Source organism: Delphinapterus leucas, chromosome 15, assembly GCF_059928025.1.
Source record: "Delphinapterus leucas isolate spDelLeu-1000000601 "Yukka" chromosome 15, BTC_Dleu_Yukka2, whole genome shotgun sequence".
Lineage (NCBI taxonomy): Eukaryota > Metazoa > Chordata > Mammalia > Artiodactyla > Monodontidae > Delphinapterus > Delphinapterus leucas.
Genome location: NC_143143.1, coordinates 46,916,086 through 46,930,792, shown reverse-complemented (window position 1 = coordinate 46,930,792; position 14,707 = coordinate 46,916,086). Strand labels below are relative to the sequence as shown.

General features: G+C 36.2%; 1 protein-coding gene across 1 annotated transcript in view; it reads left to right on the top strand.

The window, feature by feature from the left end:
* Positions 1-14,707, top strand: part of MACROD2 (mono-ADP ribosylhydrolase 2) — a 1,987,750-nt gene that overhangs the window by 65,792 nt on the left and 1,907,251 nt on the right. Inside the window, exon 3 of the mRNA XM_022594140.2 lies at positions 6,599-6,706. Coding sequence (XP_022449848.1) covers positions 6,599-6,706 — 108 coding nt within the window. The remainder of the gene's footprint in view (positions 1-6,598; positions 6,707-14,707) is intronic.

Genomic DNA, 14,707 nt, shown 5'->3' with positions numbered 1-14,707 from the left:
TGAATGGATATAGAGTTATAGAAGGTTTGCAAAAGAGCTAATCTGTGATCAAATTAGCTAAGATTGAATGAATTTATTTGTTTTTTGTTTTTGTTTTTAAATGAGCCCAATAATGTACTGATGCAAAACTAGAGTTGGGTTTTCTCTCTGTTAAAGTAATGAAGTTTTCTTGGATTATTAGTCTGATCTTAATAAGAGATCATGAAAGGATTTTCTTTATCTTTTAAGTAATCTACTTAGGAACAAAGATTCTATGTCTTATCAAAATAATTTCCTGTGCTTTATGTTGTTTTTATTATGTTACCCAAATCAAATCCTAAATGAAATCTTGAACTCTAACTGAGATAGATATCTCCCAGAGGGTTCCTGGAAAATCTCAAAGGATTTGTTTTTTCACCTTGTAAAGAAGGAAAGGTAAAAAAATAATTTGGTTTAAGGGGGCTTCCCTGGAGGTCCAGTGGTTAAGACTTCGCCTTCCAGTGCAGGGGGTGTGGGCTCGATCCCTGGTCAGGGAGCTAAGATCCCACATGCCTCACGGCCAACAAAACCGATAGATAAAACAGAAGCAATATTGTAACAAATCCAAAAATGGTCCACATCAAAAAAAAAAATCTTGGACTTCCCTGGTGGCGCAGTGGTTGAGAGTCCGCCTGCCGATGCAGGGGACACGGGTTCGTGCCCCGGTCTGGGAGGATCCCACGTGCCGCAGAGTGGCTGGGCCCCTGAGCCATGGCCGCTGGGCCTGCGCGTCCGGAGCCTGTGCTCTGCAACAGGAGAGGCCGTGGCAGTGAGAGGCCCGCGTACCAAAAAAAAAAAAAAAAAACTTAAAAAATTTTGATTTATTTGATATATTACATTACATGGGAAACATTGTCCAAAAAGAAATGATGCTTAACCTCCCCATGGTTATATTTGTGTGGGTAAAAATTTTTACTATATATATTTCAGAAATTGTATGAAGTTCATAGAAATTTGCCAGTATCCTTTTTATCCATCTTATGTCCTGGTATAATTTTGTCAGTTATAATTCGAGTTATTTAAACATTGTATGTCATAGAAATAACCAGATTTCCTTATTAGTTATATCATTTTTATAATAAACTCTCTTCAGATCTTTAACAATGACCATTTTTAAGTCTTTTATCATTCACAGATAATTTTTATTTTACTCTGATTCTTCCCTGAAAGCTCTTGCAGTCAGCTACAGGCAAGAGTGCTTTGTCTTCAACAAAAAGTGACTATTTCAGAGATCCATGGAAAGGACTATGGCAAGTACTCTAGGGTATAGGCTTCTAAAGACATTATTGCTTAAATAACTTTGAGACTCTACTGCTGGACCAAGTAAGGATTTCCAGAACTAATGGAGAAGCTGACTGGTTTAAACAAAACAAAACAAAACAAAAAAAATGCTAACCCAAGATCAAGCAGAACAAAAATCCATTACATGAAGAAGAAAAAAAAGAATATACTATAAAAAAATGTTTAGTAGAACAGAATAGAGAATTCAGAAAGAGATCTCAGTATATAAGATTACTTAATATAGTTGTTGTTTTAATGGAATAAAGAAAGTATGTGGATTTTTTGTTGTTGTTGTTCCAACACATTAAATAACGCTGGGGGAAAGAAACAAATCAGTTACATGGGACTGAATGAACTAATGACGAAGAATGATTATGATTTTTGTGGTTATTGATAAGGAACAATACTGGTTCTTTAATGTTTTATTTAAAGAAGCCCTTTTTATCTTTTCTCAAGCTCTCTGTAACTCATGACAATTTAGTTAATTATACTTTTGTAAACAGAAATGAAACATTTAGCTTTTCTCCCTACCTGATCTCTCCAGAATTCAGAAACTCTATTGAGTATTCTTATTTTCATGGCAGTGACTTTATTTGTATAGGTTCAATAAGAATCTGTCTTCCTTGTAACAGGACATAATTGGAAAAATTAGTTGTATAGACTTTGGTTGGAATGTCATATTTGTGAATGATAATCTCAAAGATATAGAATCTCATGTTATCAGATAGTTTTAAGGAACTAAGATTTGCATTATAGAGGCAATGCTTACAAAGCCCTTTTGGAGAAACCAGTCTGGTACCTGGTTTATAGAGTTCCCAGCCTTACAGATGAGTAAGGAAGGTCACTTCCTATCAAGCCCAGGAACCTTAGGATATTCTTGGAACCTTGAGAAGAGAGGAATTTACCCAAATGTGTAGGTATTACAGGCTAAATCTGGTGGTGAGTTCTTGGATGTGCTTCCTAGCCTTGAGAGGCTTTGAAAAGTCTAATTTGAGATTCTTTATGAAAAGTTCCAGCAAAGCAAACTTGAAAGGCCTAAGTGGTCAGTGACCGTTCTTGCTGCATTTATGTAAATAATCAGACCAAATCTAATGAGACCAGACTTATTTTGTAAACAAGAAAAAAATGGGGTGGGGGGGTGACTGTAGAGAGACATTTTAGGTTTCAGTGGAAAACTGTAGTGCACCCTTTTGGGTTATTAAATTCCAGTCTTGATCATTGTCTTGCACATATTGTCAATTTTCTAGTTTCCTCCAGTATCTGGCTACAGCTCTCCAAAATGTTTCCAATTTTTCTCCCCTTCTCCTTATTTGGCCTCATTGAGAACTAAAATTGTCCCTTTCTTGAAGCCCTGCAAGCTGAAGCTGGATGACCTGATATAAACTTCAAAGAAATCACCACAACAGATCATGTATGTACAACTTTCATGCTTGCTATTGTGTGGGCCATTCAGAAAGTTTGCTGGAACACCTGATGTGATCACCAAGGACATTGAAACTGCAAATGATGCTTCAAGCCCAACATGTAGATATCTTCTCAACTGTCTGCCCTCTGGACTCAGAAACTAGTTTTATAGTGTGCTCCAACCATTGATCTTTGTTTTTCTTTTTCTTTTCGTGGGAATTTCCCTCATTAACTGCCTGACTGCTTGCACCAGAAATCCTCTACTACCAAGTCTCAACCAATGGTTCAGCTGGTCCTTAAAGGACAAAAGGCAACCTAATGAGAAATGGACTTACGTTGTTCAAAGGAAGGAAGTCTCTCTTTCCTCAAATAAGAGCAGGGACTGACAAAGACTCTCTCCCTTAACTAAACTTTAGTCAGGTTCCACCAAACCCTTTTTTCAACTAGGCCCCATCCTTGCCAGACCTGCATTGTCCAATTTTAGCAAGAATCCTGCTAAATCAATTTAGAGAGAATTTCTCATCCTTGCTATCTGGTCACTCTCCATATCTAATAAAATTCTGCATCCCCCTCATACCCTAGGTGATATCTGACCACCCTGGCTTGCCTTCAGCAAGAATTGTGTGTTTAACCAAAATCTTCCCTCACCCCCAAAGTTTTCTCTTAGTAATTTTCCTTCCACTGATCCCCACTCTGCTCCTTGGTTATAAATCCCCACTTGTCCTTGCTGTACTGGTAACTGAGCCCAGTTCTGTATTGAGATCTCTTTTCCCTTATTGTGGTAGTTCCGGAAAAAAACTTTTTTTTTACAATATCGATAGGATACAATCTGGAAAAACAATTACTATCAAATATGCACACTGACAGATATTTTAACTTTCAGCTGGATAAAGCCACTGATGTACAAAATGTGAATCAGTGCTTTGTGTACATATAGAATGTCTGTGAGGGAGCAATTCTTGACAGTTTTCTGTCCTATTTATCACTGAAAACCCAGGATATGGGAAAAGACACTTTGGGATCAGTGCTGGTGGAACACAGTTGTGTGAAAAGGAAGGTGGTACGTTGCTATTCAAGTAAAAGATGTGGCCTGTAATGATAATTTACATTGTTATATTTACAGAGAACACTTGGTGGTCAAAAATATGCCATTTGGTTTTGGTTTATTGTTGGAGGAAATACTGATAATTTTTAATACTATCAAATTGTAGTTTTTGAGTACATTTATGCCTTTTTGATATACCATGTGAGGAGTTGGACAGCAGGTAGGTATAAATCTGGCTCTGAGGAAAAAAGATGCTCATGTGAATTTTTAAAATGAAAGAGAGATAAAGATGTTTCTTCATGATGCTAATAATGCTGATAAGACCATTTTGAGTAACTTACTTGAATGACATGTCATAGCAATATATTTATTTAATATGTTGAATTGTTTGAACCTTTAGGCTCAAAATGTCCCATTTTTAAAGTTTGAAGTTGAGAGATTATGATTTGTTTTAAGAAAACTGAACTGTGATATAAATGGTTTAAACTTTGATGCTTTCTAATACAATTCTTTAACAATTTCTTTACTTCTGGAAAAAAATACATGATTTGTTGCCACATATGTTTAAAAGTCTTACATGACTATAAATGCAATATTACATACATAATACTTCATAAGAAAATGAAGAAATACTTTTTAGAACTAAATGCAACTAGAGGATAGATCGGGAATCGATTTACTCTGTCTCCCAAGTTGAAACAGTCAATCTTTCTGCTTTCATTTGTGATATGTTTATCAATTTAACGCCTGATGGAGTTTTTTTTTTTTTTTTTTTTTTTTGCGGTACGCGGTACTCTCACTGTTGTGGCCTCTCCAGTTGCGGAGCACAGGCTCTGGACGTGCAGGCTCAGCGGCCATGGCTCACGGGCCTTGCCGCTCCGCGGCATGTGGGATCTTCCCAGACCGGGGCACGAACCCATGTCCCCTGCATCGGCAGGCTGACTCTCAACCACTGCGCCACCAGGGAAGCCCCTGATGGAGTTTTAAAACTCATCATCAGTGAGAAGTCTTTATAATTTCTAGGTTTACAGTAGTCCAAGTATCCAGAATTTTCTGACAAAGCCACCAAATATTTATTATCATCCAACAATCTTTAATTGGGAATCAGGACTTTCTAATTTGGTAAAAGTAGTAAGAATAGAAATTGATTGGTCATGGAACTCAAGGTCTTCTTGCTCAAAGTCTTTGTCATTGGACCAGGCATTGACAGATTAGTAAGAGCACAAACAAAATACGATCTCTTTCACTGATAGGGAATAATAATAATAATAAATGTTGAAAATATTTAAAAACTATTGTGGTATTTCAGTATGGATGCTGAAATAATATTTGTCACCTCTGTAAAACCTTTGTAAAAAAAGGGGCATGTTTGTTGAGAGCTTACTCTGGACCAAACATTATTCTAAGTGTAATGAACTCATGTTAACTGTAAAGGAGCCAGTAATTTATGAACTGAGGCATGGTGAAAATATATAACTTATCCACGGTCACCCAGTTGTTAATTGGCAGAACCAAGAATTGAACAGTTAGTCTGGTAGTAAAGCCTGAACTCTTAGTCTTTACCTGACTCAGGGAAACAGCACTCTAGGAGTCCCTGAGGTGGTCAAGTCAGCTGTAAGTGTTTTCTATTTTGAGATCTTCTAAAGTCTTTCTCTACTCTTTTAATGTACAATTCTCCCACATTATTCTCCTACTTATTATTATTACTACTACTGCTACTACCACCAATGAATAATTGATTAGAATCCTTTAAGGAGAAAAGTGATTGCAAAGAAAGGGATGCTTTGGAGGCAGAGAGAGGAAAGATCACTTTTATGGCCACAGGTCATTTCCTTCGTCTTGGCCATTTTTTTCTTTGGTTATCGGGGCCGAAGACAATTTAAGTGTCTTGTAACCTATCACCTCAAATCCCCTACATACCTCATTATTGCAAGCTCATTTGACAGTGTCTTTGTGAATCAATAGCATTACCTTCCCCCTTGAAATATTTGCATAGATCATGAGTTTAAAATGTTTAAATTTATAAATCATCTTTCCTAAAGTTATATTAAAAAGCTTTTTATGTATATAGCATTTAATGTATTTTAAAACATTGATTTTATATAACTTCGTTGAATATAGTTTAACATTATTATCTGTTAAAGAATACATGAAAATTCAGATTTTAGTACTCCTCAAAAACATTAAAAAATATGTCAGGTTTTAGAAGATAATGTTTTGGCTTGTTTTAAATATACCAGCTTTCTGGCTGTTGTGTGCAGGACAGAGCTTTTTCTCTTTTCAATCTAACAGCGCCCTCTAGAGTGAAAGGTTTATAGAATTTGATAAAGGAGCAGTTTCACACTTTCAAATGTACTTGATCCATACCATTATGAGGGACAGCTTATTACTTAGAAGTAGCAAAGAGCTGAACCTAAATTTTTTTTTCTTAGTAAATATTCTTTTCAAGGATGCATTTTAGGTAATTAGAACAAAATAGAAGTAAGCTCGTTCATTGTAAAAATTTATTTTGTCTTGGTAGCTACACATCTTTTTCTCATCTTGTGAAACCAGTGGTACATAATTATATCTTAAAGTTGATATTTTTATAATATTAATAGTAAACATTGAACTTTTTGTTGACCTATATAACATGCCTAAATTTATTGAATGCCTATTATGTATGTGATACTGCATTTGTATTGGGGAATACACAATAAATAGAGAATAAGTCACACCCCTGGTACTTATACATTTATTTCCACTTGTCTAATGTATCCAAGTGTGACCTATATTGGCTCTTGTATTAAAATTGTCTTTATTAAATTAAATAGAATATTACTATTAATATATATTCCTTCTTTATTACAGAAGAAAATACTCAGGAAACATCACAGGTGAAGAAAAGTTTGAGTGAAGAAGTTTCTCTCTATAGAGGTGACATCACATTGCTAGAGGTAGATGCTATAGTCAATGCTGGTGAGTAGTTGATTTTTTGTGATGTATTTGTTATACTGTTACCCTAAAGCTGGGTTCGAGTCTTGGTGGGTGTCAGGCCAAAAGACACAACCAAACCAAAGATTGGGAGAAGGAAGGACTTATTACTTGCAACAAGTAAGGAGAACACCAGGGATCTTTTCCAAAGCAGTGTCTCGCAGAACAGCAAAATTGGGGAAGTTTTAAGCTAAGGGTACTTGCGTACTCATGAAGGGACTTGAGTGGTGTATGTGTATTCATGAAGAGGCTTGAGCAGAGGAGAATTCAGTATAGAATTGGGGCAAAGGTCAACAGAGTCAAAGCTTTAGTTGATTGAAGTCAGAAAAGGTCGTCATCATCATTCCATCCTCCACCTTGATGGGGGCCTTAGTTCCTGCAGAACTCATACAGATTATTACATATATCCCTTGAGGAGGAACTAGGACTCTGTTTTATCGCTGAACTATTGTTTCTTGACTGCTTTTCCTTTGTTCTTGCATTCTTTCACTTCCCTTAAAATCATTAATTACTGAGACCTGTTCAAAGGCAAGCATTGTGGCCAGGCTTAGATCACAAAATGACTTAGGCCAAAAATGGCCTCTCTTACGTCAAGAAAGCCATGCCTGGTTCTCTTTCTCTGGGGACCCCCTGCCCTATCTGCTTATAATATGAGTATTTATTATTGAAAAATATTTTTTCAAAAATAGGAATAGAGGTATTTTAGAAAAAATATCCCTTCAGGAATAGAAATATCATGTATTTACCTTCATTAAAAACATTGAAGGTTTATTTTGTGTATGTGATACAGTTAACGTGCTAACTCTACATGGTATCCATGCTAAGTTGAAACTAGGGTACTGGACCACTGGAAAAGTGACATTGTTGGCAGAAAGTTCTTCAGAAAGAACTTTAGCAGCTGTATTATAGTTGGTTTAATGCTTGAATTAATAGTTGGCCAACATAGAAACAACTTCATCAAACTTTTTCTTCTTTTGACTTTGTAAAGAGATGACTGATCTACAGAAGACAAAAGTAAAATATAAAGAAATTATTTCTGCAATTTCCAAACCTCAGTTGGTTGTTTTCAACTTTTCATGCTTGTTTTTAATGTTTTATTTTAATTATTTTAGTAATTAATGATCTTAAGTAATTTTTGTTTTCAAACATTGGGAGAATAACAGAGTTAACTTATGTTTAATTTTAGTTTATTTCATGGTGGCCTGTATATTCTATATATTTTATTATGTGGATGTATATCAAGAAATACATAATAGTTGTGATTCTATAAAAATAAATATCAATAATAAGAGGATATTTAATTATTTCAGTTTGTGTTTTGTAAAGTTAGGCTCTTTGCAAGTTGAAAGTGTCAAAAACAAATCTAGACTTAGGTAAAAAGAAGAGGCTTTATTCAAAAAGATTATTATAATAAGGGGTCGAGGGTTATCTCAAAAGGAAGAGGAGGAATATTGCAGTAGGAAGAACCACTTTGACCATGAGATCTATAAGCATCTCAGTTCAAGCAGAAAAGGGCTTTTCTTTTTCAGGGAGAAGTGAACAGGCTGGAAAGAATTCGATGTGGGGCAGTGGGATGAGAGGGTGGCATGACTGGACAGTTGATCAGGGAATGTTTTTCCTTGAGGCCAGCTGATTATTGGGAGGGAGTCTTTAAAGAGGGGTTGCTCACCTTCTATTGCTCAAGGGTGGCCCAAAGTTCAGGGGCTTGGAGGAAGGAGAGAAGCCTGAATAAATTTAGGTCAAGTCCAGTTAACAGGCATTGATCGACCAGAATGGTCAATGGGGACAAATAGTTCAGCTAATCATTTATGAGATAAACAATGGGAATTTGGAGTGTCTGTGTCTTGGTCTTGTCATAGGTTACAAGGGGTCATCGTGAGTTTTATCTAAGTTACATGGGGAAGAGTGGTTCTTTGCAGTAAGCTGTTTCCAGGAACACAAAGGGGGTGGGGGTAATTTCTTGACAGTCTTTGCTTTCCAGGAGTACAGAATTCACATGAAGTTCAACGTTGTCTCAGGTTTCCCTCTGGTGATTGAGTAAATTCACAAAAGATAGTAGGCCTTGGTAGGTGAACGGACAGGTCTCACGGAGAAGTGGAGCACTGTTCAGGATACAGCATAGTGTTGGCCAGCAGGAAGTGTGGAAGCCTGCTCAGCCTGTTCCTCTCTCGGAAGTGACTGTCGGTTGCTAGGTGCTGTATCTGCTTTTCCGTAATTAGAGCTCAGTTTTTCTCTTTCTCTTCTTCTAATGCCTTTGTATTTCCTTCCTCCTCTGGGACCTCTGTAAAATGTAAACTCTTCATGAGAGAGCATGTGTCTGGGTCATTTAATCTCCACCCAATGTGAATCACTCCTTTTGGATACAATTCCATCCTCAGATCACCTCATTCCTACAAGTCTCCCTTAAATCTGGTCTCTATGGGCTGCTCATTTGTGGCTCTGGGTAAACAAGATGCTTTCTGTGATACGAGGGGCCTCTGGAGAAGACAGGCCCTTGGAAAGAGTCTCATCAACTCCTTTCCAGTACAGAGGTTTCATCGGATACTCTCGTAGTTAGTAAGTCATCAATGATTTATTTATTTATTTATTTATGGCTGTGCCACGTGGCATGCAGGATCCTAGTTCGGCAACCAGGGACCAAACCCGCACCCCCTGCAGTGGAAGTGCAGAGTCTTAACCACTGGACCACCGGGGAAGTCCCTATCAATGATTTATTTAGGAAGTTCCTGAAGTCTATAAACATGTGAACTTTAAAACAATTAAAATTAATTAAAAACTATATATACATCACCAGCCTTCCTCTATATTCTTGTAATTTCCAGCCATTGATCCCAGTTCTGCCCTACGGAGTATAATCAATGACATTTATTTCCTTCTTAAATACCTTAAGACCATTCTCATGAGTTTTCTCTTTCTTGTTATTAACATAACATTGAAATTGCCATGTTAGCATACTTCATAATATCAGTAATTATGGTTTTTCCTGAGTTTTGTTAGCTGTATACCTGTTTATCTCCTCACTGAGGCTACAGACTAGTGTCTTTTTCACTTTTTGTGTCATCTCCCTAAGCAATGTCTTGTCCTTATGTTCTTAATAAACACCTGATACTATGTATTTATTAAATTGAAATATATGCAGTTGGATTTGTAGCACCCATAGCACATTCAGCACTGGGGACTTGACACAGTGAACACAATTTTGGCTCTGATTTTAAAAAAACGATTTTTTTGATATTTTTCTGATCAATCAATAAAAATAATTTGGGGGGTAACTTTTAGCAAAATAAAATAGTGCTAAACAGGAAAACATCACTAACAGGAAAACATCCCATCACTATTTTGATTCTTTGTCCTTGCCTGTATGTGTAATTTTTCGTAGCTGTCACTTAGTGTACAAGGGTTTGATGAATTTATATGAAGGCAGGCAGCAACTTCCAAAAACCATTTGGCACCTTTAGCTTACTTCTCTGGCTGAGATAATTATAATTTGGCCATGTTCTACATCTCACAAGGACAACCTCATCAGGAAGTACTCAGATAGATGGAAAAGAGATTCCAAATATACAGTGTAATGACTCTATTTTACAGCTTTCTGTGGTGCCGCTTGTTTGCCTGGTGTGTTGGGAGAGGAACAGCTATTAACCTTTCAGGTGAACAAGGCAACATGGCAGGAAACTCCAGAGCTGCCTCTAGTGAGAGGGGAATGAGAGGCAGTGTGCCCAGTCAAGGTGCCAAAGCAGCCCAGTCATCACTTTCTATCACTTGTAAAGCTCTCTTTCCATGTCCATATTGGACATTGGAACACCTGGTCTTAGTTGCTATTAATGAAATGATTTGATATTTAAAATTTTTTCCCAATAAAGTACTTTTTGAACTTTCTTAGAGTTCTTTAAATGTGACCCAGGATGAGCCTCCTATATATTATATTCTTCTCTGTAGGAAATAATGCATATTTTGTATATTTTAATAAAATAGATTTTGTAGGCAGTAGGGTACATAGGGAAGTAACACAAATTTTAGATTCAGGCAGACCAGGTTCCAATTCAGACTCTCGTACCCAGGGCCATTTTTTTGTTTAAACTTTTTATATTGAAATAATTATAGGCAATTGCAAAAATAGTACAAAGAGTCTTGTGTAAGTCCTGTAGCGATAGTACAGTATCAAAACCAGGTAATTGGCATTGGTACATTGCTATTAACTAGCCTATTGACCTTATTCAAGTTTCAACATTTTTTAACCGGCGTTCGTGTGTCGTGTGTGTGTGTGTGTGTGTGTGTGTGTAGTTCTATGCAAGTTTATGCCGTGTATAGATGCTTGTAACCACCACCACCACCACGATCGAGAACTGTTCTATTATCATGAAAGAACTCCCTTGTGCTACCCTTTGTAGTGGCACCCACCTCCTTACCCCCCACCCCGTTCTCCATCTCTATAGTTTTGTCATTTTAAGAATGTTATATAAATGGAATCATACAGCATGTAACCTTTTGAGACTGATTTTTTTTACTGAACATAAAGCCCTTGAGGTCCATTCAGGTTGTTGCATGTATCAGTAGTTCATTCCTTCTTATTGCTGAGTAATAAGTCTGTTACATTGATATACCAAAGTTTGTTCAGCCATTCACCCACTGAAGGGCATTTGGGTTCTCCTCAGTATTTTTCTGTAACCAATAGAGTTGCTGTAATGATTCAAGTACAGTTTTTTGTACGTAGCAGCTTATAAGATGATCTGTTGACTGTAACTAGGCCCTTGTATAATTTTGTACTAAAACTATTGGTCAGAGTTTTGGTCTTTGCTAGAGCTTGGGGAAGAATACATCCATTTAATTTATGGTTCAGTATTATATCATTAGAGACAATTTTAGTTGTACCACAATCACAGAAAAATATTTTGTAGGAGATGTGATTTTTATTCATTTGTGGATTGTGGGCTGTATAATGGAAAAGTGGTTAACTTTCCAACTCTAATGGGTTGGCTTTGGCCAAAGGTGAATTCAGTTTGCCATAAAAAGGATTTTTAAAGTGGAAAGTGAGGAAAAGGTTTATTTGAGTTCTTCTGTTCCCCACTCCAACGTGACAAGGAGAGATACATTTACATTGTAGTTAATCATAGAGGGCTTGATGTCAGATCAGTCATTATTTTAAATATGCCTCTTTAACTTCCTGGCCAAATGACCTTCAGTAAGTTATTTAACCTTTCTGAGCCTTAGTTTATTCATTGGTACAATGGAGATAGTAATAGGGCCTACTTCATAGGGCTGTTGTGAAAATCAAAAGAGGTAATATATAGAAAGCACTTCACTCAGTGCCTAGCATATAGATACACTCAGTAAACAGTAGCAGAATTATACTGCTTAGTTCTAATATCAGAAAAATGATTTTTTTCTATCAGTGTCACAAGGTAAATTATGCATGTTCTTCAAGTCTTATGCACAGTTAGACATTTAACCAACTAAAAGGGTTTATCCTATATTCTACAGCTTTAGCTGTTATACTTACTTGAATTGTGTCCAAGAAAAGTTGTCCAATTCTGAGGCTTTATAATAAAAGCTGAGTTTCTGTAACATTGTTGGTAATTCATATGAACTAATGACAAAGGGAAATAATTGTTTTCATTTACTTTAGTGGTGTTTTTACTGCATTAGTTGTGAATGTCATAATCGTGACAAAAATTACGATAGTGACGTGATTGGATAGATAACCATTTAATAGCTGGGTATAATTTAATTAATATAGAATATCTGAATATTTACATAGGCAAATCAGGTAGTGGGACTGCATGTGATGGAAGAAATGTTACTTTATAGAAGTTTTTTTAAATAATCCCCTCTACTTGCTTAAAATAAATGTTATTTTAATGTGCTTTTTTCAGTAAAGCTGAAATAAAGCTTATTTGAAATTAGAGTTCAAATCATTGGGAAAATATTGGGTGGGCCAAAAAGTGCCTTCATTTTTTAAAGTAAAAATAAAAGCCCCTTTTTTATTTTCACCAAGAACTTTATTGAACAAACGTATTCACCCTTTTGTTCCATTACCTTCTGCCATTTTTCAGGCAACTACATGATTCCATCTTCCCAAAACTTTTTATGTTTTTGAGAAAAGAACTATTCCAGGTATCTTTTACAGTCTTCCAGGGAATTGAAAATTTTTCCATTAAGAGAATTTTGTAAAGACCAAAATAAATGGAAATCTGAAGGTGCAATGTCTGGTGAATACGGCGGATGAATCCGAACTTCCCAGCTAAGCTCTAACGGTTTTTGCCTGGTCATCAAAGTAACATGCGGTCTTGTGTTATCCAGAAGGAAGATTATGCATTTTCTGTTGACTAATTCTGGACGCTTTTCATTGAGTGCCGCTTTCAGTTGGTCTAATTGGGAATAGTACCTGTTGGAATTAATCATTTGGTTTTCTGAAAGGAGCTCACAATAGAGGACTCCCTTCCAATCCCACCGTATACACAACATCACCTTCCTTGGATGAAGATTGGCCTTTGGTGCAGTTTGTGGTGGTTCATTTCGCTTGCCCTACAATCTCTTCCATTCCACATTGTTGTACAGTATCCACTTTTCATCGCCTGTCACAATTTGTTTTAAAAATTGAACATTTTCATTACGTTTCAGTAGAGAAACACATGTGGAACTGTGGTCAAGAAGGTTTTTTTGGCTTAACTTATGTGGAACCCAAACAAAGCAATGAACATAACCAAGCTGGTGCAAATGATTTTCAGTGCTTGCTTTGGATATTTTTAATATGTTGGCTATTTCCCACATGGTATAACGTTGATTGTTCTCAATTATTGTTTCAATTTGATTGCTGTCAACTTCAACTGGTCTACCCAACCGTGAAGTACTATCCAGTGAGAAATCTCCAGCACAAAACTTTGCAAACCACTTTTGACACGTTTGATCAGTCACAGCACCTTCTCCATACACTGCACAAATCTTTTTGTGTGTTTCAGTTGCGTTTTTACCTTTCTTGAAATAATGCAGCATAATATGCCGAAAATGTTGCTTTTTTCCATCCATCTTCAATATTAAAATGGCTACACAAAAACTGACCAATTTTGATAAGTCTTTTTTTAAATGGAAGCTGATATGGCAGCTGTCAAATACAATCTAACAAAATTATTTCGAATGAAGTTAAAGACAACTAAGTGCTACTAGAGCCATCTTATGGAAAAAACTGAACAAACCTTTTGGCCCACCCAATAGGTTCATTTACTCAGAAATATTTTGGACAGAATTGACAGCAGCTGCTTGATACAATATGAAATTTCATCTCTACTAACAAAGCCCTAAAATTTTATTCTTCATTAAATTTCTGTATTATATGTTTCTTCTTTTAACATTTTGTTGAGCAAGACACAAAATACACGATAGACACAAACACACACATACACTGAACTCTACACTCTACATAAGTGTAGAGTTCAGTAAATTTTCGCAAATTGGTACGCCTGTGTTACGCCATCTAGATCAAAAAGCAGAACATTATCAGTACCCTGGAAGAGCTCTTGGCATCACCTAGTATCTTGTAGTGAATACACGACAGTGGGTTCACTGTCCTCACTTTTAGTAGCATATGTTAGTTTTGCCTCTATTTATATTTTATATAAATGGAACCATATAGTATATACGCCTCAATGTTTGGTTCTTTTAGTTCATCATTATGCTTGTAAGATCGATCTATGTTGTTATGTATAGATGTCAATCATTCATTTTCATTATTATTATGTAGTATTTCATTTTGTGAATATGTCACAGTTTATCCAATCTACTGTTGACAGGCATTTAGTTAATTTCAGTTTGGGGTCTTTTACTCCTTCAGTGAACATCCTAACACATTTGTATGTGTGCATGTGTATTTTTGTGAATAGATATCTATTATTTCTGTTGGGTTTATTTCTGAGAGTAGAATGGTTTCATCATAGGATCTGTGTATGTTCATACTTACTAGATACTGCTATCTACTAAGCATGCTCTATA